Here is a 16,247-nt window from a genome sequence, read left to right on the forward strand (position 1 = left end):
TTGGGACACCAGCATATGAGAGAGCCCATTCATGCCCTGGCTGCTCTGCTTCTGATCAGCTTCCTGCTGGGAAGGCACGGGATGATTCAGGTACTTGGGCCCCTGTGAGACCCTGATGGAGTTTCTGCCTTCTGGCTTTGGGTTGGCCAAGCCCTGGCTGTTGCCGCCATTTGGGGATTGAACCAGTGGATGGAAGATCTCTCTCCCCCACCCACACCCCCCTCTTTCTCTCTCTCTCTCTCTCTCTGATACTTTGCCTTTCAAATAAATAAATCAATGAAAACCTAAAAAATATGTTTCATTAGGATGAAGAATATAAATAACTTCAAGTATTGTATTATGTTTAACAAACCATGCCATGATTTATAGGATTAATTGAAAAGTGTTCATTTTGCAGCAGTCTGACAAAGTAACATCTAATAAAAGGACACTGTTATACATTTTAATGTTAATCATTTATGACCTTTGTATTCATAATAGTGCCTGGATTTGGTTAAGTTGGAGAAATATGTGGGTGAATTACAATAGCTGAGGAATTAAAATACTTTGGCTATAAAAAGAACAACACTATTGCTTAAAATAAGTAATTTATGTTTTTAACACCAGTTTTCCTCTTAATGCAGCCTAAGTACTCTGAATGATAGTCTCATAAGGAAATACTAATATGTAGGTAGTTCCTGAACACCAACACCTGTAATTAGACCATTTTAAGTTTTTTCCTTTTCAAATGCTAAATGTAGACAGAGGTTAGTATTATATTTTCTAGACTGGATGAGTCAGGTTGCTGAGATAATACTTAGACTGAGTACTTAGGCTGACATCCCTGTATTTCCTAGTGTTTCTGGAAACGAACGCTGGTGCTAAGCAGTTTGCTCTCTGCCATATTCCTGATACATTCCAGCTGCCTAAAACGACCTTTCAGAATCGTGGTAGTCTCTAATTCTGTTTTCAAATGGCAAATTCAGTTTGAATGGACAACCCAGAGTAGAAAGAACATCACCAGCAGGTGTGATTTCCTTCTTTTGGAAAGGGGCGGCTCATCTAAAGCGTTACACAACTGACTGCTCACATTCTGCGTCTTAGGACCACTAAGAGCCCCGTCACTCTGATCTCAGTGGTGAGTCTCGGCAGGTGTGACAAGAATTTCCTACCTGGACCAAGCTATATCCTGTACGCTGGATCAGTGCGCGGAGGGCTGCTTCCTTCTGGGTGCCGCTCAATCCATCCCCGGATTTGTGATTTGATTCCATTGAGAGTGATTATCAGCAAAAAATCAGGTTTAATTAGGGTTGCTCACTGAAACCAAATTTAAGATAAATTAAGTAAATTAATATTAACAAATCCAAACTTGTCCTTTTTGTGAAGGTCATCTTTAGAAAACAATCTCTATAAATGAATTATGAAGAGTAGAGCTACAGCCATACACAAACAAGGCTGGTTAAATGTACTCATTAAAAAAATTTAAAAAATTTTTTCAACTTTAGTTGAAATTTAGAAGTAAAAAACAAATAATAGCCATTCCCTAATTAGAATGCAGATCTGTAAGTCTCAACACAGTTATTTCAGGATGACAACAAATGCCCCCAAACAACCATGACAATTAAAGGAATAAAAAGGATGGTCATTACAGACGTGAAAAAACACCATCACTAAGTCTAACAGCTAAGAGAATGCATCCAGTGTCTCTGAGATTAACCTTCATTTACCTATTTTATGTGTTACCTAACACTTCTTTCTACTTATTCTCCCAAGATAAATTTCTAGTACAGGGTGTGCTGATGTCAGATATGCAGAAGTCATCATGCAAACTACTATATGTTAACAAATCTATGTAGATTTGGGGAAAAAATGGACTCTTTTGAATGGGAATACTGGAAGGGTCTGCTGTCACAAAGATAATATGCTACATCCATCCACCAATCAGCAGAGTGCATGAAATTCTTCGTAAACCCAAAGAAATGATGGAAGTTAACAAAGGTTCATGTTTGTGTTGGATGGGGTGTGTCCAGCCTGCAGGCTGTACAAGGTCCACAAGATCATTTGGTCTGGCCCCACCAAGGCAACTACAGGTGGGACTGGGAATTCAGTAAATCTGTAACAGGCTAGTTTTTAAGTTGATAATTTTGTATGACCCACAAATGATATTATAAATATCCAGATGACCCTCGGTAGAAAAAAGGTCCCCACCCCTGGTAGATGTGGATACATAATTGAAATAGTTTATTGTCTATACTTTCTGATGTGGTAACATGAACTAAATGTGATGGTTACTTAAATCCACAGGTTCCCACCCAAGGGTTATGGCCATCTGGAAGGTTACAACCTGTAGTGGTGGAGGCCCCAAAGGATCTCAAGGGCTGCATGCTGAGTGGCTGGTTTGCAGGTGAGTGACTCAGTGAAGGTTCTCTGCTGGTTTCCTCTTTGATTGCTCTGCTCTGCCAACCAGGACCGAGGAAATGTTCAAATCAAATCCAACTCTACTGCATTTGACTAAAGATCCTTTTGAAAATTTTGGGTCATATGAGTTGAGATTTTCTACTCAGTTTGTCATTGTCATATAAAGATTCAGAATGAGTAGGCCAGTAATTTGGGAAACCAAGGAAAAGTGAAGCTGATATGATCATTTCAGAAAAATGCAGCATGAAAGTTTTTCTGTTACTAAAATTACTGCAATTTAGTAATAGTAGTAATAGCAATAATACTAGTACAATTAAAAGTAGTATTCATATTACTGTTATCAATAATGACAGCAACAGGTATTCTATTTCTAAAGTAATAGAACTTAAAAAAATTCCTAAGCTAATTTACAAGCCTCAGTTAGATAATAATGTTTTCGATATAATTTATAAAATAAAAGTAAAAATAAGAAATTCCAGAGAGAATACTCAATTGCTGTTCTAGGGATCGAAGCATGTCATCCTGTATTTATATATATAAAATCATGACCATTCTTGCCTTTGACCTTTCTGATAATGCTTGCTTGCTCCTGACCCAGGTCAAGTTAATTTACATTCATTTGTAGTTTCAAGAACAAATTTGATTAGTGTTATCTGCATGCCGACTCCACTCCCTCCCTGCTCAGCTTTTGGGCATTGTTTTACAAGCAACCTACAAATTTACTGTTACCAATTTTATTGTCTATAGTTAGCAAAATCCAGTGGATTTTTAAAAAAGCCAGACTTGATATCTTGACTAAGACACCTTAGAAAGTTTCTCTGTGATAGTGATGTTTTGATATATATAAAGCAATCCAGGTAGGGATTCACTGACACATTGAAAGTATAAATACTTTTCCTATGAGACATAGGGGCAAAGTGAAGCCTGTATTGAGTCTGCAGTCCTATGGTGAACATAGTCATAGAAATCTCTATGAAACAGTGTACATCCTCTAAAATAGATAAATATATACAAAAGATTTATAAAGAAAATTGGCCTGTAAGACAACTTCTAATTTTTGCATTTGTTCCAATCGTTACTACAATTGTCTTTGGGTCAGAACATTCTCAAACTTTCACACTGTGCTGAATTAAACCCACAAGAGCTGGGAGGCTGTGGATGGCATCTGATGGGGTTATTGATGTATGTCTTCCAGCTCTTGGAAGGCAAAGTCTGTAGTCTTTTGACCAACCCGTAGATTTGCTCTATGCAGAACTTCATCTTTTCCATGAAAAAGTTAACAATTTATGGTGAAATGCATTTCTGTTTGTAAAAGGTACCTTTAGTTTTGGTTAATAATTAATAAAGGAGATGAAAGGTATTTTGACATCAGGATGGTCTTTGGATCAAATATGAGTTCACTCTGAATTTACTGAGAAAATCTGAATAACATCCCAACATAATTGCAAGTCAAGGTAAATCACGCATAGAAATAAAACTCAGAATTTTATACAAGAAAGTTGATCTTCAATTTCTTAATTCTCAAAAACAACTCCCCCTACCAATGTTGACCCAATTTAAGGGGTGAACTTGAATCCTAGATAAATATTTTTTCAAGCAAGTCAAACTTTTCTTTAAAAACTTCGTCAATTTAAAATAAAGGTTTTGCAATATATTTCCTAATTTAGTTCCTGTCAAATCTCCAGAACTGCGACTACTGCATTTTGAAAGAGAAGAGTTCCCAGTGGCATTTACTGAGCTGACAGAATTCATACCCAATGAAAAATAGGCATTAAGACCCTTGAAGCTAGAGGAAAGCACTCATGAGTATTTATCAAGTATTAATTAAAAATTACTTCAATATTTACTATCTTTTGAGAATTTTTGAGATGAGGGAATGAAGCAGAAAGTAAAAAAGGCCCTTTCTCCACAAAAATTGCATGGCTTTGTAGTGGCTGTCAGAGGCAATAAACAAGATCCATAAGTAAAATACAGTGTGCTTCTGATGCTTCCTGAGGAGAAGATAAATAATGGAAGAGGACCATGAGATGTGTTTGTGGTTGGTAAACAGTTCATATGATACTGAGAAAGTAAGTGTGGGAAGGGACCAGGATGAAGTGAGGGAAGTGGTTGGAGTAGGACATTGTAGTTAGGGCACTAGGCAAGAGTAAGAACTGAGGTGGCAACTTGTGTGGGAATGAATGAGAACTGAGAGTAGAGGTTAGGGAGAGAATGGCTGCTTGGATCACGGAGCATCTTGTCATCACAGTAAGGACCATGGCTTGGGAAGCCAGAGTCTTACAGTATTGTACTCAGGTTTTTAACAGAATCGTTCTGATTGTTGAGAAAACATGGGAGGGAGGGGGATGTAGGGCAGAGACCAGGATGAGGCAAAAGAGGTAAATAATGCAAACACAGGGCTGATCTTGTTTTCATGTAAAACCTTGCTGTTCATTCTGCAGTTATTGCATTGGCTTTGATTGTTTCAATGAAAATATCCTTTGTCTTGATCATTGAATTTTTTGTACCCCCTCAAGTTTGCCTTCCTTGTCTCATTGAATTCACTTGAGTGTGTAGAGTTGGGAAAGTCAAGCAGGGAGACAGAAGTCACTGCTACACCCAGGTAAAAGATGGCAGTGGCTTGTACTAGTGTTGACAGTGGTGATAGTAAAAAGTGGCAAATCTTGGCGATATTACAGGATGATTGGGTGTGTTGTGTGGGAAGAAAATAGGCATCCAGGGAGACACCAAGTTTTTAACTTAGGTAACCAGAAGAATGGGGTTGAGGAGTAGCAGTTTTGTGGCAGAAGCACTTCAGCTGTTTTGGTCATGTTGCTTTTGAGTTGCCTTTTAAACATCCACCTGGCAAAGTTGAGTTGTCAGGTAGCTACAATGTAGGAATGTGAATTTCATGGGATAGTTTCAGGCAGCGCTATTGACATGGACACTATCCGTGGAGAGATGATATTTCAGCTGTGACGCTGGATGAGATCATTTAAAGACTAAGTAAAGTAGGTCCAGGACTGGTCTTTGGGGGCACTGTAGCTTCTGGAAACCAGGGAGGTAAGGAGGAATTGCAAAGGAGATTGAGAAAACAGCAAAAAGATAGGAGGAGAAATAGGAAAGTGAGGTAGTTTGGAATCAAATCAAGACAGGATTTTGAGAACAAGCAAGCGATCAGTTACAGCAAATCCTACTAAGTCAGATGGAATAGAGCCTGTCTAGGAAAGCGGATCCTGGGACTGGGCTCTGTGGCCTCAGATCTCTTACTGTGTGCTCTGGGCAAGTTCCTTAGCCTATCTGTCTCAGTATCTTCAACTGAGGCAACAACATTATTTCTCTCCAGATCACTGTGAATTTTACATGACCAGAGTATTGAAAGGACTTTGAAAGACGTCCTGTAATATAATGAATGGCAAATTAACATTAAGCATATGTATATAAAACAGGAAAAAGAGGGAGGCAATATAATCACTAAGCAACTCAACTCTATCTGGGAATTCTGCTCTAAGATTCATGGAATGGCACTTTGTCTAGATGAGAATGAGCCAAGAAAGGGCTAAGGAATGGAAGCTGGGTGAAGGGAGTCTATGGTTAGTATTGTAGGGAGGAAATGTTCATAAGCCCTTTCTAAGCATCTGTTTCCCCATCTGTGAACTGGGGTAACAAGTGTGTTGTGGATGATGATGTTGTGAAGATGACCTGATAAAACCCCTGGGAAGCGTTTCTTTTAGATGTAGCATGTGGCAAGTGCTCCAACATGACTGAATGTTCTTGCTGATGAGTCGTGTTGGAGGGGCAGAGTGGAGGAACAGCACCATGACCCCAGAAAGGCGTCGGAGATGTCAGCACTTCCTCGTCTAGGTGCTTCCCTTTTCTTTTTTTTTTTTCTTTTTATTTATTTATTTATTTATTTATTGACAGGCAGAGTGGACAGTGAGAGAGAGAGACAGAGAGAAAGGTCTTCCTTTTGCCATTGGTTCACCCTCCAATGGCCACCGCGGCCGGCACACTGCGGCCAGCGCACCACGCTGATCCGATGGCAGGAGCCAGGTACTTATCCTGGTCTCCCATGGGGTGCAGGGCCCAAGCACCTGGGCCAACCTCCACTGCACTCCCGGGCCACAGCAGAGAGCTGGCCTGGAAGAGGGGCAACCAGGACAGAATCTGGCGCCCCGACCAGGACTAGAACCCGGTGTGCCGGTGCCGCAGGTGGAGGATTAGCCTAGTGAGCCGCGGCGCTGGCCCTCCCTTTTCTTGCTGCCTCATATTCATTCTTAAAAACGAGCGAAGGAGGGACTAATATGAGAAACCAGAAATTCCCTCTGCTTTATAGAGTTCTTTTGAAGATTAAATATTAACACACATTTAAAAGATTTGGTTCCTGGCATTTAGTAACTGTCCGATGAATGTTAGCTGTTATATACTTTTATTGTGATTATTAATCTCTATCTAATTCCATGAGAGTTTCAAAACCAGTGTGGAAAGGATAAAGTCTCGAGCCCTTGGAATGACAATTGTCCCTTCAGGATTAGATTGTAGATGTCCTTTGCAGTGTCATTCACATATCATGACTCTGGGAGTTAATTTATCTTCTGTCACTCTCAGGCTGTGTGGTTGGCATGCCTTTTTCTTCCCTTGTCTTCCGACTTTATCACATTAGAAATCCCTCCTGACTTGATTGAAATGTTGTCTGCTCTGTGATGCTTTCTATGACAACCTCCATAGGTGACAAAAAATGTCACCTCCTCCAATGCTGCCAAGAAAGCCTGCACATTCCTGCATATAGTATGTCAATGACCTGCTTTCATGTTTATCAGTCTCACTAAACTGTGGGCTTTCTGAGTTAGGGATGATCGCCTACTCATCTTTCTTTGCCCAGAAGGTTTAATCTGACATTAGGCTGGTGCTCAATAGATCCTTGGGAGACAGGCAAGAGATTTCAGATCAGTGATTTGGTAAATTACAGTGACTTGAATTCAATCAGAAGTAAAACTAACATAAATCTAATGTCCTAATACTTACTGTGTTTTTTTTCCCCCATCACTTTACAAAAGCTCTAGGCTGGTATGAACTTGATTTATGCAAGAAACTGATCTTTGTGGTTTCTCTGTATTTATGAATATGTCATTATATTTCTTTCAGAGACAAGAATACTAGAAATTTTAGGGTAAAAAGAGATTGAAAACTGAAGTTGGTATTTGAATACACTTTTCTTCTGTCTGCTTATCTGGTTTTATAGTTGCAATGTCAGTGTCCATTTTATCAAAAGAGGGACCTAAATTCGGGGTTGAAGATTGCTGCCTTCCTAAAAGTCAAGGAGGGACAGAAATGAACATATCTCATCACTTGACTTAGGCTGCTCAATAGAAATTTCCAGAATTCACTGTGGGGCAAGGTCAGAGCTACGGTGCCTGGCCCTGATGACCTCCTGTGCCCAAGGGTCATGGTTCAGGGGAGGTGGCAATGAAACAGATGATAAGAGAGTTGGAAGAGAGGAGCAAGTATGTGTGTGTGTCTCGGGTGAATTCTGACTTCTCCATATCTAGACCTGTTAGATGGATAGTACATGAAGCTGTGTAATTATAACCTGATCTAGAAAGAACAAACACATACACTTTGTGTAGAAAAATCAGTCATCAGTCCCATTTCAGGAATCAAGTTGTAGAAAGAAAACTAGGAGAAATGTTTAAGTGATATTTATCTAGATTTGCCCGAAGTTAGGGCAATGGTAGGAAATTTCCCTGGAGGAGCATGGGCTGGAAGCTAGGAAAGCAAAGATGGTGGGAAAATAAATTTCATTTTGTTTTAAAAAGTCTCTCAAAATGGTAAGTTAGGAGCAACATGAGGAAAAGTAAGAGAAGCTCATGACAGGAAAGCACATTAAAGAGTCAACAAAGAATAGCTTGGAGAGGCAAAAGCAGACATGGTGACTGTGAATGAGGCAGAGAACAAATAGGAGATGAAAATAGGGAATTAAAAGTCTTTTTGGTTAAAAACTAAAGGAAGTAATTATCCTCAGCTTTAACAAAAGGATCAGCAAATACTAATTTAGTATCTGCTGTTTACCTAGCACTGTGGTAAACAACATGGAGTTGGAAAATAGAGGAGCTGTTATGATTATATTTACTATTTTATTTCTTTAATATGATTTTCACAAGAGATTGGATAATGAAACCAAATGAGGATGAAGACCGTTTGTGACCTTGTAAGCTGAGGATAGGTGTTCTGTAGCTGAGTGGGGGCCCTATGGGACTCACTTGCATGGGGACCTCTCCAAGAATCCGGTCTTTGCCCAATGCTTTGCTGTTCCCTGACATTGCATGATGTGGACTGGACATAACTCCAGTGTAACAGGCAGAGCTACAAGTGGTTTCGGCCTGAATTTCGGCCTTTAACTTTCTCAAAAGTTCCAGATAACACTGAAATGGTTTGTGAAGGATTAATGACCGCAGTTCATGCATTTGTCTAATGATGTTCAGTAAATATTACCTTGCATTGTTTCATAAAAGAAATATAATTCAGCTCTAATATTCACCTTGGAAAAATGTTTTATGATTGCTCTTAAGTTTATTTTGGCAGTGAATTAATGTGATAGCTGTTCATTGAGCCATGTATCATGAAACAGAGTGAAATTACTAGAAACTATGTAGTGTATCTGCAATTCTAAAATATAGATGTATGTCTGCCTACTTCAAAGTCATCAAAGTTGCGATATGTGACATACTTTAAACCGCGCGCGTGTGTGTGTATCTCAAAAACAAGCAAACCCAAAAGAACCTCTATTAACCAGAACTAGCTGGGTTACTATGGTATTAGTAATCAATGATGCATTGATTTGGGTTGCACTGATTTGCTCTTTGAGTGCTTGCTTTGGCAGCATATATACTAAAATTGGAACAATTTGCACTTTGATAAGACTTAATGAAATTCAAGCTGTTCAGAGTATTATATTAATTTCTTTGCAACTATGGACAACATCCTCCTCTGTGGATGATTACGTATTCTTAGAGAAGGGCAAGCATGCATTTAAACTGAGTTCTGCCACTATGACTATTTAGCTCTTCTAAACCTGGTTTCCTATTCTAAAAACAAGAGTGGGATGGGCCAGACCTGTGACATGCAGATAAAGCCGCCGCCTGCAATGCCGGCCTCCCATGTGCACACTGGTGTGAATCCTGGCTGCTCCATTTCCAAGCTCCCTGAGCTCCATTGTCCAGCTCTCTGCTAACGCTTCTGGGAAAGCTTTGGAAGGTGGCCCAAGTCCTTGGGCTCCTGCACCAATGTGAGTGACCCAGAAGAAGCTCCTGGCTCCTGACTTTGGCTTGACCTGGTCCCTGCTGTTGTGGCCACTTGGGGAGTTAATAAGCTGATGAAGGATCTCTCTCTCGCCACCCCCCCCCCCCCCGTGTGTGTGTGTGTGTGTGTGTGTATGTGTGTCTGTAACTCTTTCAAATAAATGAAATAAATCTTTAAAAAAACAAAAATGGGAATGTTGCTACTTGAAATTGTTGCTGTTTTAAAAGGACTATGTAAATAATGGATGTGAGAGCACAGTGGTTGGCATTCAGAAAGTGCTCAGTAAAGATCGCTTTCTTGCTCCTTATAAGCTGTGTTCATCGACTGACCTTAGCTATCATCTGTGAATTTCTCATTGGTCATTGTCCTTTCTAGCAATTGTCAAGGAGAGGGAAATGCAGTTTTAAATGTATTGTATATGTTCTTTCCTAATGCCTTAATAATTGATCTAGTTATTTTATTTATGCTTTTTTCACTTCTTGCTGGGAAAAGTCCTTATGATTGTGAGATTATGCGTATTTTCATCTGTTATATAATGTTAGTTAATGAAAATTAGACAAAACTAACCAAACCAAAATATATAGTGATAAGAAGGCATTTGAATAAATAGTGGTATAGTACAGTTAATGTAACTGATATTCTGATGGAACATATAATAACTTAGAAAAATATTTGTGGAGTATAATCAAGTATAAAAGGCTGGTTACAAAACAATATGTGGTTTTATTTCCTTTGTGCTAATTTTTACAGTCATAAAGACCTGCATTATAGTAAGCTAATTGGTTACCTCTGGATGGTGGATTAGCAAATTACTTTTCCTAATTCTTATTTGTTTTTAGCTTTCTTTTATATGTAACTCTTACTTATATGTTTTAAAAGCTAAAATTGCATTAATAATAATAAATCAATGTTCATGAAAATATATCCTTTCATTATGAGATGTGTTCAAGATTCTGTTTTCAGGGCCTAGTGTTACAGAGAGTTAAGCTGCTGGTTGCAATGCTGGCATTGCATATCAGAGTGCTAGTTAGAGTCCAGCCAGTCCACTTCCTATACAGCTTTCTGCAGCTGTGCCTGGGAGGGCAACAGATAATGGTCTAAGTATTTGGGTCCCTACCACCCATGTGTGAGATTATGATGGAGTTCCAGCCTCCTGGCTTCAGCCTGGCCCAGACCTGGTTGTTGCTGGCCTTTGGGGAATGAACCAGTGGATGGAAGCTGTATCTCTCTCTCTCTCTCTCCCTCTCTCTCTTTCTCTGCCTTTCAAATAAATAAGTCTTTAGACAAAGATTCCATTCTGAAGAAATTGCTGCTATTTATTAGAAAACAAAAAAACTGAAAATAAGCATTCACCTAAAGAAGCTAGGAAACGAATAAAATGGACTAAAAGAAAAGAGAAGGAATAAAAGATAAACAGTGTTAATAGAGCAAAAATCTATAGTCTTGGTCAATGTAAGACCTGATTGAAAAGATTAATACATTGGCATATTAAACTGGTAAAGCCACTATGGAAGACAGTTTGGAGATAGCTCAGAAATCTGAATATAGTCCTACCACACAACGCAGCCATTGCACTCCTCGGAATTTACCCAAAGGAAATTATATTGGCAAATAAAAGAGCTATCTGCACCTCAATGTTTATTGCAGCTCAATTCACAATAGCTAAGACATGGAATCAACCTAAATGTCCATCAACGGAAGACTAGATAAAGAAATTATGAGATATGTACTCTATAGAATACTATACAGTGGTAAAAAAAAATGAAATCCGGTCATTTGCAACAAAATGGAGGAGTCTGGAAAACATCATGCTGAGTCAAATAAGCCAGTCCCAAAGGGACAAATATTACATGTTCTCCCTGATCTCTGACAACTAACTGAGCACCTAAAAGGAAACCTGTAGAAGTGAAATTGACACTATGAGAAGCAGTGACTTGATTAACCCTTGTCCTGACTGCCAAGGAACAGCTTACTATTTTATTCTTTTTAGTATTTTCTTTTTCTACTTAATACCATTGGTTGAACTCTTAACACAGAATTATTCCAAGGTGTTTAAATCCATTTGAAGATTGATCCCTGTTAAAAAATAAGAGTGGAAATAAGAGAGGGAGGAGATGTACAATTTGGCACATACTCCCTCAGACTTACCCCTAAGGTACTTACCCCTAAGGTACTTTACCCTAAGGGTAAAGCTAAAAACTTGCCATGGGACTCCAAATCCCTTTACATTGGCAGGTACCAATGCCATCTTACTAAAGTGATCAGTTTAAGTTCATAACTGATCATAAGGATAGGATCAAATGGATCACATAAATAAGACCAATGTCTGCTAATAATAATTAATAGAATTAAAAGGAGAGAACAATCCAACATGGAAAGCAGGCCACACAACAGACTCATAGAATGACAAATGCCCTAAACAGCACTCTGGCCTCAGAATCAGCCCTTGAGGCATTTGGATCTGGCTAAAAAGCCCATGCGAGCATTTCAGGCATGGAAAGCCAACACACTGTGGCAAAAAATGGCCTAAATGAAAGATCTCTGTGAGTGAGGTCCTGGTAGAAAGAAGGGGCCATTAAAGAAGGAGGTACCTTTCTCTGAAGGGAGGAGAGAATTTCTACTTTGACTTTGGCCTCATCTAAATAATGTTAGAGTATGTGAACTCAAGAGGCTTCCATGGCCTTGGCAGCTCATGACAAGAGCCTCGGGTGATCACTGATGTCATAAATAAGAGTGTCAATTGTTAAATGAACAACAGGAGTCATTGTGCACTTGCTCCCCATGTAGGACCTCTGTCCTTAATGTGTTGTACTATGCAAATTAACGATAAAATTAGTACTCAAACAGTACTTTATATTTTGTGTATCTGTGAGTGCAACTGTTGAAATCTTTACTTAGTAGAGTTGATCTTCTGTATATACAGATAATTAAAAATGAATCTTAATGAAGAATGGGAGAGGGAATAGGAGATGGGATGGTTTGCAGGTGGGAGGGTGGTTATGGGGGGAAGAACCACTATAATCCAAAAGTAGTACTTTCAAAATTTATATTTATTAAATAAGTTTTCTATAATTTTTTAAAAAAATTTAAATGTAAAAAATATATTAGCATATTGCTAGCAATCCTGACAAGATAAAAGGGAGAAAATATATTTCAAAAACAAAAGGAAAAAGTGGATACAACCACAGATTCCGAGACTTTCTAAAAAAATGTTTTTACCAAAAATTTAGAAAGTAGAGGTTTAGCGGATAATTACTTAAAAATATAAATTTGAAAAATTGCTTTAAGGATAAGTTACAAATCTGAATAAGCTAATAACGATAAAATTTATTGAAAAGCATTCAAGTGAAGTGAAATGGGCACTATGAGAAACGGTGACTTGATCAGCCCTTGTCCTGACTGTTGAAGAACAACTTAATATTTTATCTCTTTTAGTATTTTTTTGTTCTACTTAATACTATTGGTTGAACTCTGTAATTAATACACAATTATACTTAGGTGTTTAAATTTAACTGAAAAGTGATCCCTGTTAAATATAAGATTGGGAATAAGAGAGGGAGGAGATGTACAATTTGGGACATGCTCAATCGGACTTGCCCCAAATGGTAGAGTTGGAAATGTGCCAGGGGATTCCAATTCAATCCCATCAAGGTGGCATGTACCAATGACATCCCACCAGTCCAAGTCATCAATTTCTGTTCACAATTGTGATGATCATGTACTTGATCTTTATCAGTGAAGTGAATTAAATAGAATCCCTAATGTTAAATATTTGCATACTCCTGGAACAACCCCATGTTGTTTATTGTATATCGTTATTACAGTTTTTTGTCGAATGCAGTTCATATACATATTCATATGTGTTGTTGTCTAGTTTGTTGTTTTGTGATATATATGTCTGGTTATATCAGAGAGGATAATTCTATTGACAATGACATAATTTTTCCATTCTCCAAAAGGTTTGATATAATGAAGAAATTGATCACAGGACTAAGAGTCAAAGGGATCACGTAAACAAGACTAGTGTCTGCAAATATTAACTGATAGAATAAAAAAGGGAGAGAACTATCCAACATGGGAAGTGGGATACACAGCAGACTCATAGAATGGCAGATGTCCTAAACAGCACTCTGGCCTCAGAGTCAGCCCTTAAGGCATTCGGATCTAGCTGAAGAGCCCATGAGAGTATTATAGGCATGGAAAGCCAAGACACTCTGGGGAAAAAAAAAACCTAAATGAAAGATCTCTGTGAATGAGATCCCAGTGGAAAGAACAGGCCATCAAAGGAGGAGGTACCTTTCTCTGAAGGGAGGAGAGAACTTCCACTTTGACTATGACCTTGTCTAAATATGATCAGAGTCGGCGAACTCAAAAGGCTTCCATAGCCTTGGCAACTCATGACAAGAGCCTAGGGTGATTACTGACGCCATAAACAAGATTGTCAATTTGTTAAGTCAGCAACAGGAGTCACTGTGCACTTACTCCTCATGTAGGATCTCTGTCCTTAATGTGCTGTACATTGTGATTTAATGCTATAACTAGTACTCAAACAGTACTTTACACTTTGTGTTTCTGTGTGGGTGCAAACTGTTGAAATCTTTACTTAATATATGCTAAATTGATCTTCTGTATATAAAGAGAATTGAAAGTGAATCTTGATGTGAATGGGATGGGAGAGGAAGTGGGAGAGGGGAGGGTTGTGGGTGGGAGGGAAGTTATGGGGGGGAAAGCCATTGTAATCCATAAGCTGTACTTTGGAAATTAATATTCATTAAATAAAAGTTAAAAAAATAAAAAAAAGCATTCAGTGCTTCCTCCCAAATAGAACCAGGCACAGGTAGTTTTATTAGATAAGTTTTATAACTAATTTAAACAATTTCTTCATTATATCAAGCCTTTTGGAGAATGGAAAAATTATGTCATTGTCAATAGAATTATCCTCTCTGATATAACCAGACATATATATCACAAAACAACAAACTAGACAACAACACATATGAATATGTATATGAACTGCATTCAACAAAAAACTGTAATAACGATATACAATAACAACATGGGGTTGTTCCAGGAGTATGCAAATATTTAACATTAGGGATTCTATTTAATTCACTTCACTGATAAGGATCAAGTACATGATCATCACAGTAACTGTGGCACTTAATAAAATTAATGCCCAATACTGGCTAAAAAATGAACTCATCCTAAATTAGTAAGAAAATATAATATTCTAAAATTAGTAAAGAATATCTAGAATAAACATGCATTAAATGTCATACTTAAAAAAAACTAACAAAAAAACCATTTGTTAAGTATAAAAATGTTGCTGTGGGTTAAAAAAAACTAACAAAAAAAAACCATTTGTTAAATGTCATACTTAATGACACATTGCAATCACTCATGATCACTAAAAACAAATCAACTATATGAAACTTTAGAAGTCGTAAAATACTATAGGAGCAGTTATAAGGTGAATGTCTAACAGCAACAACAAATGAAATGTAATTAAAATATATACTTCTTACAAAATAAGGAATCATGAGTCTATGTAAGAAATAGATAAAACAGAGTAAACAATGAGAAATGTCTAAAGTCTATACGAAGTAAACAATTCTACTGAGGGCTTCAAGGACTGGCTAAATGAAAGTCTTATTATTGTCAAGATATCAGTTCTTCCCAAATTATTAATTTTTTTTGACAGGCAGAGTGGACAGTGAGAGAGAGAGAGAGAGACAGAGAGAAAGGTCTTCCTTTGCCGTTGGTTCACCCTCCAATGGCCCCCGCAGCCGGCACGCTGCGGCCGGCACACTGCGCTGATCCGATGGCAGGAGCCAGGTACTTATCCTGGTCTCCCATGGGGTGCAGGGCCCAAGTACTTGGGCCATCCTCCACTGCACTCCCTGGCCACAGCAGAGAGCTGGCCTGGAAGAGGGGCAACCAGGACAGAATCCGGCGCCCCGACCGGGACTAGAACCCGGTGTGCAGGCGCCGCAAGGCGGAGGATTAGCCTAGTGAGCTGCGGTGCCGGCCCCCAAATTATTAATTTAATGAAATTCCATTTAAACCCAAAAAAGTTATTTTGAAATTTGACAGATTGATTCTACAGGTCACCTGGTCAGATAAAATGTGCAGTAAATGCCACAACATGTAGATTTGGAATCATTTTAATCAACATTTAGATGAAAGTAAGCACAGGAATAGACAAATGGATTAGTGGAATTGAACAAAAGTCTCATAGTTTATGTTGAAAATCTCAAATATATGCCATTTCAAATCATAAGGAGATCGTAGGTCATTTGAGAAAAAAAAAGTTCGTGTGTCATCTTATATCAAAATGCTAAGTGGATTAAAGAAATAACTTTAAAAACATTGTACAGCTACTACAAAGAAGCATAGGAGAGTGTTTTTTTTAATCTTGTGGTCTAGGAGTTCTTTGAAACCAAGCATATCAGAGCTGAAAAACTAACAGATCTGACTCCATAAAAATTACAAATATCTGTAATGGTGACCTTCTTCACTGGCAAAGTAGGAGGAGGCCACGGACTGGAATAAAGTGATTATTATTTATGTAA

At 38.3% G+C, this 16,247-nt stretch overlaps 1 protein-coding gene across 6 annotated transcripts in view; it reads right to left on the reverse strand.

Moving 5' to 3' along the window:
* Nucleotides 1–16,247, reverse strand: part of A1CF (APOBEC1 complementation factor) — an 86,875-nt gene that overhangs the window by 56,187 nt on the left and 14,441 nt on the right. For 4 of the 6 annotated variants that reach the window (XM_002718366.6, XM_008270124.5, XM_089314858.1 and 1 more), the window contains one exon: nucleotides 1,152–1,296. The exons of the other annotated variants lie outside the window; for them this stretch is intronic. In XM_002718366.6, the coding sequence (XP_002718412.2) occupies nucleotides 1,152–1,250 (99 nt within the window). In that variant the 5' untranslated portion in view covers nucleotides 1,251–1,296. The remainder of the gene's footprint in view (nucleotides 1–1,151; nucleotides 1,297–16,247) is intronic. 6 annotated transcript variants of the gene reach the window in all.

Source organism: Oryctolagus cuniculus, chromosome 15 (assembly GCF_051225735.1).
Source record: "Oryctolagus cuniculus isolate XC-2025 breed Fujian yellow rabbit chromosome 15, ASM5122573v1, whole genome shotgun sequence".
Taxonomy (NCBI): domain Eukaryota; kingdom Metazoa; phylum Chordata; class Mammalia; order Lagomorpha; family Leporidae; genus Oryctolagus; species Oryctolagus cuniculus.